This window comes from Lathamus discolor, chromosome 2, assembly GCF_037157495.1.
Source record: "Lathamus discolor isolate bLatDis1 chromosome 2, bLatDis1.hap1, whole genome shotgun sequence".
In the NCBI taxonomy this organism is placed as follows: domain Eukaryota; kingdom Metazoa; phylum Chordata; class Aves; order Psittaciformes; family Psittacidae; genus Lathamus; species Lathamus discolor.
Window position 1 is genome coordinate 87,931,881 of NC_088885.1, and position 12,867 is coordinate 87,944,747.

Genomic DNA, 12,867 nt, shown 5'->3' on the forward strand with positions numbered 1-12,867 from the left:
ACTAGGTTTTAAATCAGTCTCTGTGTAGAGGCTTGTTAAGATGTCTGGTTTTGCAGTCATTCAGGAAGTGGTATTGTGATCTTCCTAGAACAGTGAAAAAAAAGATATGCAGTCAATATATGCAAAAATAGATCATATCTGCTCATCACATGGCAGCAGCTATGTGTACATCTATAGAATCATAAGATGATTTGATAAAAAAAAATAACCCAAATTTGTGCTTATTTCTCATTTGGTCAAAAAAGTTTTTGCTTATTTTAAAAATAAGGAGTAATTCCTTTTTTTGACTAGTGTTGGAACTGCCTTTTTTTTTTTTTTTTTTTTGGTGAGGTAAACCAATCATTTATTTGCAATAATTCTGTTTCTTTAACCTTTCAGATATGCAACTTTGCCATGGATGTATCTTGTATCCCGATTCTTCTCAAGTTCAGATGTAGCTTTTATTTCTTACATCTCCTTAAATTTTGTATTTGGCCTGTGTACCATGCTTGTGACTCTCTTACCTCGTTTGTTAGCTATAATTTCCAGAGCGCAGGTCAGTATAAACCCTTTGCTTTACGTTACTCGTAAGTAAGATATATGCACACACATTCATGCGTGTGTGTTTGTGTATGCATATGTATTTATACACATGCATAGACAAGAATTTTTTTCAGTAGAAAAACATGTGCTTTAAAAATTTGTGATTTTCCTATCCTAGTGTATACTGTATTGCTTGTTGCCATCTTGAATTTTAACGTGTCTATAACAAAAAAAAACAAAACCCACCAAAACAAACAAACAAAAAACCCAACAAAAAACCGAACCCAAACCAAACATGCTGTAATAATGGAAAAACAGTGTTAATTGAAACCTTGACATTTTCCAGACCATTAAGCTGTAATTGGCATATAATAGGAGCTGTTCTGGTCCATTAAATAGATTATATGCGTTATAAAATGTGTTTGAATAATATTGACATAAGAGAGAAGCTGCATATTCCTAGGATCTGCAATGCACTCTATGAATAGTAATATGGATTTTTACTCCATGTATGTAATTTTCATTATTCATAATGGTAATTAAGCAATTTGATGGAAAAGACTTGAGTTTAAGTTCGTAATTTAGAATTAATGGTATTCAAATATTAAAATTTTAAGAAAATAAAATGATTACGTTTTCTTACTATCTGTGAACCTCACTAAGATTAGAATCCTCTGGCCCTAGGCAGTCTAAAATAAATGAACCTTGACCCAAAATAGTTCACAATATGCTCTTTCAAAATCAGTTCACTTTGAATGAGATTTGAATGCTGTATCTAGCTTTGTAAGTGTGCTTAATAAGTTATTGGTGAAAACTAATTTTGTTTCCTTCCCCCATCTCTTGTTGAATCTTAATACAGAGTTTGCAGAACATCTACAGTATCCTCAAGTGGGTGTTCATCGTATTCCCACAATTCTGCTTAGGCCAGGGCTTAATAGAACTTTCGTACAATCAGATCAAGTTTGACCTGACCAGCAGTTTTGGAATAGATTCATATGTGAGCCCCTTTGAGATGAATTTCTTGGGCTGGATTTTTGTGGAAATGACTCTGCAGGGAACACTATTCCTTCTTTTACGACTTTTTCTTCATTGGGATCTTCTCCAGAAACCAAGGTGTGTTACTATCTGTATTCTGCCATAGTGGACAATGCCTAATTTTTAAAGAAAAAAAAGAGTGGATTACTTTGAACACCTGAACATAGAATCGTAGAATCATAGAATAGTTAGGGTTGGAAAGGACCTCAAGATCATCAAGTTCCAACCCCCCTGCCATGGGCAGGGACTCCTCACACTAAACCATCTCACCCAAGGCTTCATCCAACCTGGCCTTGAACATTGCCAGGGATGGAGCACTCACAACCTCCCTGGGCAACCCTTTCCAGTCCTCACCACCTTAACAGGAAAGAATTTCCTCCTTATATCCAATCTAAACTTCCCCTGTTTAAGTTTTAACCAGTTACCCCTTGTCCTGTCACTACAGTCCCTGACGAAGAGTCCCTCCCCAGCATCCCTATAGGCCCCCTTCAGGTACTGGAAGGCTGCTATGAGGTCTCCACGCAGCCTTCTCTTCTCCAGGCTGAACAGCCCCAACTTTTTCAGCCTATCTTCATATAGGAGATGCTCCAGTCCCGTGATCATCCTCATGGCCCTCCTCTGGACTTGTTCCAACAGTTCCGTGTCCTTTTTATGTTGAGGACACCAGAACTGCACACAATACTCCAGGTGAGGTCTCACAAGAGCAGAGTAGAGGGGCAGGATCACCTCCTTCGACCTGCTGGTCACACTCCTTTTGATGCAGCCCAGGATACGGTTGGCTTCCTGGGCTGCGAGCGCACACTGCCGGCTCATGTTCATTTTCTCATCGACCAACACGCCCAAGTCCTTCTCCACAGAGCTGCTCTGAATCTCTTCTCTGCCCAGTCTGTAGCTGTGCCTGGGATTGCTCCGACCTAGGTGTAGGACCTTGCACTTGTCATGGTTGAACTTCATAAGGTTGGCATCAGCCCACCTCACGAGCATGTCAAGTTCCCTCTGGATGGCATCCCTTCCCTCCAGCGTATCAACCAGACCACACTGCTTGGTGTCATCGGCAAACTTGCTGAGGGCGCACTCAATCCCACTGTCCATGTCAGCAACAAAGATGTTAAACAAGACCGGTCCCAACACCGATCCCTGAGGGACACCACTCGTTCCTGGTCTCCAGCCGGACATTGAGCCATTGACCACAACTCTTTGTGTGCGGCCATCCTGCCAGTTCTTTATCCACCGAGTGGTCCATCCATCAAATTGATGTCTCTCCAATTTAGAGAGAAGGATGTCGTGTACAACAGTGTCAAACACTTTGCACAAGTCCAGGTAGATGACATCAACTGCTTTACCCCTGTCCATCAATTCTGTAGCCCCATCATAGAAGGCCATCAAATTGGTCAGGCAGGATTTCCCTTTAGTGAAGCCATGCTGGCTGTCACCAAGCACCTTGTTGTTTTTCATGTGCCTTAGCATGCCTTCAAGGAGAATCTGTTCCAAGATTTTGCCAGGCACAGAGGTGAGACTGACTGGTCTGTAATTCCCCGGGTCTTCCATTTTCCCCTTCTTGAAAATGGGGCTTATATTTCCCTTTTTCCAGTCGTTGGGAACTTCACCTGACTGCCATGATTTTTCAAATATGATGGCCAATGGCTTAGCAACTTCATTCGCCAGCTCCTTCAGGACCCGTGGATGGATTCCATCAGGTCCCATGGACTTGTGCGCGTTCAGATTTTGAAGATGGTCTCGAACCAGATCCTCTCCCACAGTGGGACCAAGGTCTTCATTCTCACAGTCCCTGCATCTACCTTCTAAGACTTGGGTGGTGCAGTCAGAGCCTTTGCCAGTGAAGACCGAGGCAAAGAAGTCATTCAGAACCTCAGCCTTCTTCAAATCCTGTGTATCCAGTTCTCCTGAGAGCTTCCTCAGGGGACCTATGTTGTCCCTATTCTGTTTTTTGTTTGCTATGTACCTGTAGAATCCCTTCCTGTTATCCTTAACATCCTAGCCATGTTTGATTCTAACCGGGCCTTAGCTTTCCTAACCTGGTCCCTAGCTTCTCAGACAACATCCCGGTACTCTACCCAGGCCGCCTGTCCTTGCTTCCACTTTTTATAAGCCTCTTTTTTCCTTTGAATTTTCCTCTGAATTTTCCTCAGCAGCTCCTTATCCATCCAGGGAGGTCTCCTGGCCCTCCTGCTGCACTTCCTTCTAGTTGGGATGCAGCACTCCTGAGCTTGTAGCAGGTGATCCTTGAATATCAACCAACAGTCTTGGGCCCCCCTGCCCTCCACGGCTATATAAATAATTCTGATAATATAGTGTACCTAAATTAGTGAAAACAGCAGAAAAGATACAAGGTATTTGCTATCTCCTTTGTATTCTGCTGAGATTTGAGAGATTTAATGGATTGCAAACAGGAAAATAAACCAGAATTATCCAGAGTACATCAGTGTCCAATTTACCATGAGTAATTTGTTACCATCTTCTGTTTTAGGGATCATTGTTCATCTAACAGCATGGTGATGCCTTCAGAAGATATTGACGTAGAAATGGAGAGACAGCGACTCTTTGGTGGAAGAACTGGTAATGATATCCTTCTTCTGTACAACCTCAGGAAGTGTTATGGAGGTTTCAAGAAGAACACAGCTGTGGAAAGCATAAGCTTAGGAATACCAAGGGGAGAGGTAAAGAGGGTTCTTTTATTCTTTCCTTTCAGAAAATAGCACTTCATTCTGAGCTATTGTTCACACGCACCCAGGATGTCTATAATCAATGATCTGCAGATAGCAGCAGAGCAGTTTCAATTGTAGCAATTTCTGAAAATCAATAGCTGTATAAAAGCAGAAGCTCTGGTGGTGTTTAAGAAGCAACTGTTCACTTGGGGGGGGGGGTGTTATACATTCGTCAGTCTTAATTTTCCTTCTTGCTTATCTTCACTAAGTTACGGTTTTATAAGCTAACAAGTAGGTAGCATAGCAGTTCAATATCCAAAGAGAATGCAAAATGTACCTAGCTCAATTGTAAACTGTGGACTGAATCCTGAATTTGTCACTAAGGCAAATATCATCACAGTATGTTTTAATACAACTACTAGGAAGAAAATTAACTCTATCTCAGCCAAATCTAAGACAGCACAATATAGTAATATGCTATTTTAATAAACTGAAATTTAGCACTGAATATGGTAATTCTAAAGATTTCAGAACAGCATTTACTTGTTTGGGTTGGGTTTTGGTTCTTTTTTCATGATTTTGATGCTTTTAAGAATTGCAGATATTTATTTCAGAAATACTATTAAAAGAAAGACTTTGTGGTTGCTAATTGCAAATTCAAAGATATGAGATACTGGTGCATGGTAACCAGCCTAGGTCCAGTGACATCCTGCCGGTTAGATATCAGTTGTTAGTTAACTGAAGTAACCAGGAGGATGTGACTGCCGTTTACATCCTATTTATCAATAGGAAAGTTCATGAAACAAGTATTTTGAAAGTTATGAAGTGCTATATGTAGACTTAATATGGTCCTGTCCTAGCTTAAACATGTATTCACTGCAGCTGGGGCCTAAAATAACTGTTCAGAGTCAGTTTCTGTCTTGGCTGTTTGATGTTCTTTCACTTGTATAGAGTGAAGCCACTCATGAGAAACTGAAAAATACTCTATGGACTGGTAGTCTGGGCCCTCAAATAGGACTTGAGATCCTCAGGTTCAAATCTAGAACTAATAATACGGATAAATGATGCATTTATTTACTGAGCAGGTTTTTAAGTGGAGGACTAGTATCCTAAATAAGTCACTTTTAGGAATTAGAGGGTAATCAAATGATTATATGCATGAGATTATTTTTGAAAACTGGTTTTCCATGGGAAAGGGAATTTGCAGACACAATATCTCTATATACAGTGTCTTACAGACTTATGATAAGAAATATGAAACAGGGAGAAACTTGAAGAATTAATATTACTTATTTCTTTCAGTATAGCAGATTGATAGCTTTTGCTCCCTTTTATTTATTATTTATTTATTTATTTATTTATTTATTTATTTCAAATTTTGATCTCTGTTTAGTGTTTTGGACTCCTGGGAACAAATGGAGCTGGGAAAAGCACAACATTTAAGATGCTGACTGGAGATATCATCCCATCCGCAGGACGTGCTGTTATCAGGACTCCTACAGGGTAAATAACACAGGGTTTGATCAAAATAGTGTTAATTGATAATGCCAACAATCAAAGACTCGGTATGTCTTCAGTCCTTTGTACTGTACTCTAAGGAACTGTTTTGTTCCCTTTCAAATATATATAGCTTTATTGCTGCTAAGTCTCTGCTGGAAAGCATTCTAGCATCATTTAATTCCACCTGACAGGTCTGTTAATTAAGAATAAACTTGTCTGGAAGCAAATGAATAGGCTTTAGGAAGCCTTAACATACAGCTTTTTAAAATTGTAACAAAAATCTTAGCATACAGTATGTCCAGATGCATGGACATGTATCCCCCACATTAGTGATGCACTGAAAGGTTTCCAAGCTTAGGCTGATGAGCAGTGGTTCAAGTGGATAATTTTAAAATGTTTTCTGACACTCATGTCCTTCAAACTCATTAATTACTTGATCAATATGCTCTGTAAATATAGGAGGTACTGTTGGTGCTATTGAGGCTAATTTTGATGGAGTGGTAAGTAAATAATGGACTTTCTGGGTTAGGTGTGACCAACCTTTACCATTTTTCCTAGCAAAACTGGAGGGGAAGTAAAGTTCCTAGTTCTTAGAGATTTGCATCTAAATGTCAAAAATACCCTGGACAACACTAATTATCATCCTGCATTATTGTAGTGTCAATCTAGGTTATGGATTTTTATGTGTTTGAAGTGGTTGAATTGAGAGTAAAATCCCATATCCCTAAATTCTTAAAATGTATCACTAACTTGTGAAGGCAACCTCAATAAGAGCTTCATTTACACAGTAGGTAAACTTGAGGCAGCAAAGAGTTTAAAGGACAGGAGAAAATATTTATGTCATTCCTGACTTTTTCCTTGCCTCATATTTTGTCAACTGCTGTTAAGCAGATCATGGTGCCCTGTGTTGCTCAGTTACTGAAAATCAGTAGGGGCCAACTGCGTTGACTCTTCCACAGGTGATATTATAATGATAACAGGTCTAAAGAACCCCTCAACAGTTGAGGAATGACTAAAGTTACTCATCCCAGGGACTTTGAAGTGAATTGGTTTATATTTACACCTGAGATAAATGGAGGAAGGTGGATTATATGGTAAGAGGTCCTCTTTATCACTGCAATAGTGTGCTCAAAAGCCTGGTATTCCTGGCATAGGAAGAGAGGAGAGACAGCTGAAGAAAGCAGCTGCTGGTCACAGCTGCAAACCATTTTCTGGTCAGCAGATCTAGATTTCTTTGTTTAAAATGTATATCATGAAGCATCTTCCATTCAGCCATTACCTCTGATAGTGATTCCTGATGAATAATTTGGGCAGCTTCTTAAATGTAGATTGCAAGTCTGTTGGGTTTGACTGAAAAGAATACAAGTTTTGTCTTCTGTGACCCTGAAAGGACAAGATACTATTATCTGATGGATCCTTCCTGATGCATTCTTCATGAACAAATAATGAAATGAGAATGCAAAATTATTATTATAAATATTGGATAACCTTACTTATATAACTCCTTGCAGAATATCCTTAATTCATAACAGTTCCTGTTTCCTTACATAACCATGCTTGAATGTTCCTGGTTTAAAAAAAAACCCCAAGCCCCAAACCCCCTCCAAAAATCCCCAGACAAAACCATATGTACCTTTTCCTGATTGCTGTTGTAATCATTTAACTGAATTTAAAATTAAGTCAGAAGTGTCTCTATGAGACAAGTGCACTGAAAACAGCCTTGAATTTCACAGGACAGCTTTTGCACCTTTGGACAACACAGGGACTAGAAATGGAAGATGAGCTTTTTAAAAAGCTCATGTTGAATTGCAAAGGAAAATTTTGGGAAGTTAAACCTAAAACATCTTGGAAGTGCGTGGGATTATACAGAAAGAACCTCACTCATTGATAATCAAGTTGTATTCAGGGAACTCCTGTTAGATTCTCAAAGAAAAAAAGTAAAATGCATTTTTAAGTGGCAGCTGCTTTGGTAACAGGGCAGAAGAACAGATTCGCAGTATCTTTAAGTACTTCTAAGAGATTTGTTGGCCACTAGTTACTTTTTGAATGCTTAATCCTGCAAAGGACCTTATTCCTAAGATCCAAGAGAAAAGTATTTTCATAACAAAATCTTGGTAAAATGTGTAAAATATAGATGTTATGTAAATTTTCAGTATCAGTGAGATTCATAAAATGGGCTGTTATTCCACAAGAATATTTATTTAACACTAAAACCAGCTTTACCTATTCTGCAAATCCGGGTTTCCTGGCATTCTTCTTGATGGGGGAATTCTTTTGGGAAAGGGAAGGCTTCTGATCTCTTTTTATTACTCTTTTCCTTTTTTGATGCACTACAAATGAAATAGATATTTTAAATACAATATTTGCCTAAACTTTATGTTTCACCATTTACATGGCAAATACCCATTTTTAGTGCATAAGCTAAGCAGTCTACCAAAAACCCTTTTAATTTTCATATCCTTCTGCAGTAACTGTTTTTAGGCAACTTCTGACCTCTACAATCCCATTCTGATTGTAAGTGCAATCTGGTAAAGATAGTCCAGTAAGAGAAATAATAGGAACTTAGCATCAACCACATCCAGTCTTGTGAGGATATTACAGAGGACTTTACATTTTTTATTATTTTGTGTACCTCATTAATTTTGCCATTATCAGTGACATATCTGTCCAAATGAAACATAAAAATAATTATCATATACAGAGCGTCTCCATGTTAGGTATATTTGCAATCCCAATATGAGAGTGCTAAAGTAAGAAGCAGCATTGAAACAGTTACTTTGGAAGCTCTGGAAATAAAATACTGAAGTGCCAGCAGTCCCTTTCATAATCGACAAAAATGCTAAAAACAGAAAGGAAAATTGCTTTAAAGGAGGCTATGTTAATAAAATTTGCTTACCTGTATTTATGAAGTATGGTCTTATAAGACATTAGGACACTGTAACTGGTTTTTGAACAGCACTCATACAATGAGTTGTCAAGAATAAATATGCATACTAGTTAACTGTATGGTCTGCTTGACATTTAGAAGGGGTATTTTTGTGTTCTCTGTAACACAGCTGTTCCTCTTTAAGAGGACAAATGGACTCAAATTATCTTATGCTTAGCTCTACTGCCATAAATAGATTGCCACCAGTGCATGAGCTGTCTAAATAAAAGATAGTGTGTAAAACTGTAAACATTTTTTCTGTTATTTTTTCTTTAAAATAGCTTGAAGAAGTAAGGTCTGTGTTAAATGTATACTAAAAAAAGATGACAATAAAGTGGTAAAACAAAGGAGGACAAAACAAGTCCTCATAGTCTTTGAATCTCTGCTGGGCTGATCTATCAGCAGATATTGTATATCTGTTCCTTTATGTTTGTTTGTTTTTCGAGTGTACATTAGTCAGTCTTTGTATTCCTTCTCTTTCCATATTTGTGTCTAAACCTTCTTCAGTAACTCTGTGTCATAAATGCTCCCTCAAATGAGGAGGGCTAAACACAGCTTGGAAGAGAGAGTGTTAAAATCCTTCCAATCGTCATGTCAAGATCAACGTAAAATAATGAATAATGTGACTAGTCATTTGTGTGCCTTTTTGGCACTCTGTATTTTGCAGTCTTTACTGCATACTCTGTACTGTTTACATACATTCTTTACTGAATACTCTATTCAGTAGCTTGTTGAATAGAGTTCGCTTTAAGTTCATATTTACGCCAAAACCCCACTTGTTGTGGGGTGCATAGAGGAAGAAATAGGTAAGCCGGGTGTCATTTTGTTCATAAATTGCCCAACTGAGGCTTGAAGCACTTGGCAATCATCTTCGTATAATTAATTTATTTCCCATGAATTTCCATCTTCCTTCTGCACAGAGAGACATGACAGAAGCCTCACATCCTGTTTTCATTAAGTGTCAGTCATCTCAGCTGTTGGATTACAAAGTCATAGGACCAAAGAAATGCTCTCCAAAGAGCGGAAATTGAAATATGTCTTTATAGCTAGAATTTGGACTCTTGATAGGTATGATATTCATCTCGAGAAATACTTAAAAATGTGATTCAAATAGCTTTACTTGAAAGGCAGAACAAATTTACATCAATACAATAGATATAGAGATAGCTGTTGTTGCACTGTATATCTTTATAATTAGTTTAATTGTAACTATGCTATAGTTACATTAATTAAATTGTAACCTTGATTTTTTTTAATAATGTTAATTGAGCATTAGTATGCACTGAATTGAGTCTGTAGTTAAGAGTACAATAGAATGTCTAACTGCTTTTGCAATTTGTACATTTATATTTCATTTTTACTAATTAAAATGGAATTTATCTCTTTACAGAAGCCATTGTAAGAACCACATATATCACTGCCTTTATTTTAACTGCATTCAAATACTCCAGAAAAAGCACACAAAAATGAAGCAAAGTGCACAGTGGAGTCAATAGTGAAACAATTTTTCCGTAAACAACCATAAGGCTGACACTGAGAGTACTTAGTTGTCTCTGTAAACTTGAAACTGAGGTGTACTGATGAAGATCAGCCCACAGCAACCTATAAGCTATGTTGCTGGTAACCACTGTAACAATAAGAACCAAATCTATCTCTGTAATAACCAGTCTATCCTTCTGGAAACTACAGGTCCAGTTCAAGTGGGAGAGGGCAACAGCTTTTGTCCAAGATAATTCTCACTTGTTCCAGTGTTTTGGTTTCTTTTCAGTGCTAGCAAAGACTTTCTGACAGGAGTGCCTCATGCCACCTAAATGTAGCTTTCAGGGCTGTAATCAGATTTTCAAGGGTTTCTTTCAATGCAGAAAAGAAATGGATCAATGTAAAAGGCCTTAAAATGATCAGTGCAGAAACAACTTTGAATCAAAATTTTTATTCACTCAAGGTTTAGTTTATTTTCCCCAGTATCTTGCAAGTCTGGTAAGTTTCTTTCATTGATAGTACAAAACTCTGTAAGAGGAACACACCAAACTTAATGGAATCCTCCAGTGTTATTTGCACCAAAGTATCTCACTGTATAAATAGAGACCAAAGCACTTAGAAAGGGATGGAATACAATGTCTTCCATGCTTCAAGTGTTAGACCGCTATTTCTCTTGAGGCTGCCATACATTTTATTGACCTTTTCTGAAAGAGTACTGGAAATGTAATTTTGCAACTTTAAAATTTTGTTCAATATATAAAGTTTTATGGACATGTTCTGTTGGTTTCATCTGTTGCAGCTGTTCCATCTTAAAGGAAAAAATGAATAGCAGTTGGAAGTAGTGACTGAGCATAACAATGTAGTCTAAAAAGTGAAGTCTTCACTAGGAAGGAGAAAACTTGTGTTCCATGTTAGTTCTATGTCTTAACTTTATCAGGGTAGGAAACCAAAGTTACTAACACAATTTAAAGATAACATTTACTCAGTCTTTTTATATCATGGGCAAAAGGCTGAGAGAGATTGGAATATCTATTTATGTCACAGAACAGTTAAGGTTGGGACTACCTTAACCTAGAGGCCATCTAGTCCAATGTCCCTAATCAAGCAGTGTCATCTAGAGTACATTGCTCAGGATTATTTCCAGACAGCTCTTGTGGAGCCTCCTTCTCTGGAGATATTCAGCTTCTCTGGGCAACCTATTATAACATTCAGGCATCCTCATGATAAAGAAGCTCTTCCTCATGTTCAGGTTGAACTTCTTGTGCTTTAGTTTATGTCTGTTGCTTCTCGTCTTATTGCCTGGCACCACCGAGAAAAGTCTGTCACCATCCCCTTGACAGCCTCCCTCAGATGTGTATATACATTGTTCTTTCTCTCTTTGTTTATAAAACAAGCTGGTTTTTAATTCCTGTATGTCCTGTTTTTTATGTGAACGACCTAATGAGAAATGCAATCATGATAATTAAAGTGAAGAAAACAAAAACTTTTTTTCTCTAGCTTGAGGAAAAAAAAAAAAAATCAGGATTTTGTTGCATGCTAATCTATATTTCAGAAAATATTAAACCCCCTATATTTCCAATTTGGTTCTGATAACATCATACATGAAGGTGTTTGTTGAGGGTGAAGAGGATTATAATTGGTTTAATGAGTGGCATCAGAATTTTTTAAAAAAGAGAAAAACATTTACAGTATATCATTTAGAGAAAGGCATTTACAGGATATCATTTAGTGAAAAGGCTTTCTGGTATCATGCCATCACTACTTGAAATGTTCATTTCATTTAGACCCATGAAAGTGAAATCTGGAAGATTAACTGAATTTCAAAGAAAATCAGTTTCCAGAGATGAGGGCAGTTTTCTGTTATAAGGTATGTAATATCATGAAAAATTAAGCCGTGCTTTTTCTTTCATCTATTCTTTCAGTATTCAGAGAACGCTTAGGACCTGGATAAATAAAACTAAAGGATAATCTCCATCTTTTTGATTTTGAAATCTACTCAGTGATATTGCTGAGAGAAGAATAGGCATTGCACTATTGTCCTGGTTTTGAGCAGCAGCAGTCATTTTTCTCCTTCTTAGGAGCTAGTACAGTGCTGTGTTTTGATCTTTTGGCCTGGGAACAGTGCTGATAACGCCGATGTTTTCAGTTGCTGCTCGAATGTTTGGTGTGGCCAAGGACTTTCTGAGCCTCATGCTCTGCCAGGGAGGAGGGGAGGCTGGGAGGGAGCAGAGACAGGACACCTGACCCAAACTGACCAAAGAGGTATTCCATACCACAGCACGTCATGCCCAGGATGTAACGGGGAGTTACCCGGAAGGGTTGGGACTGCAGGGTTGGACGAGGTATCGGCTGGGGGGAGTTGGGCGAGTTATTGGTCGGCTGGTGTTGAGGTGTTGTATTCTTTCCTCTTGTTATTTCCTATATCATTATTATTATTGGTGGTAGCAGTAGTGATCTGTGTTATACCTTAGTTACTAAACTGTTCTTATCTCAACCCGTGGGAGTTGCATTTTTTTCGATTCTCCTCTCCGTCCCTCCAGGAGCAGGGGGAGGGCAAGAAGGGGGGGAGTGAGTGGACGAGGTTTGTGGTTGGGTTTAAACCACGACAACTATACATACCAAAAATGTCCAGAATTCTCCTATGTTTTGTTTGTTTGTTTGTTTTGTTTGTTTCAGTTTTGGTTTTTTTTTTGTTTTGTTTTTTTCTCCTTCTGGTCAGATTTTTTTTTCTGTTTTGAC

The 12,867-nt window shown here is 38.1% G+C and overlaps 1 protein-coding gene across 1 annotated transcript in view; it reads left to right on the forward strand.

Annotated features, from left to right (window-relative positions):
• The window catches only part of ABCA13 (ATP binding cassette subfamily A member 13), a 180,505-nt gene that overhangs the window by 134,056 nt on the left and 33,582 nt on the right, over positions 1–12,867 (forward strand). The window contains exons 51-54 of the mRNA XM_065669310.1: positions 379–535; positions 1,382–1,635; positions 4,046–4,235; positions 5,617–5,726. Coding sequence (XP_065525382.1) covers positions 379–535; positions 1,382–1,635; positions 4,046–4,235; positions 5,617–5,726 — 711 coding nt within the window. The remainder of the gene's footprint in view (positions 1–378; positions 536–1,381; positions 1,636–4,045; positions 4,236–5,616; positions 5,727–12,867) is intronic.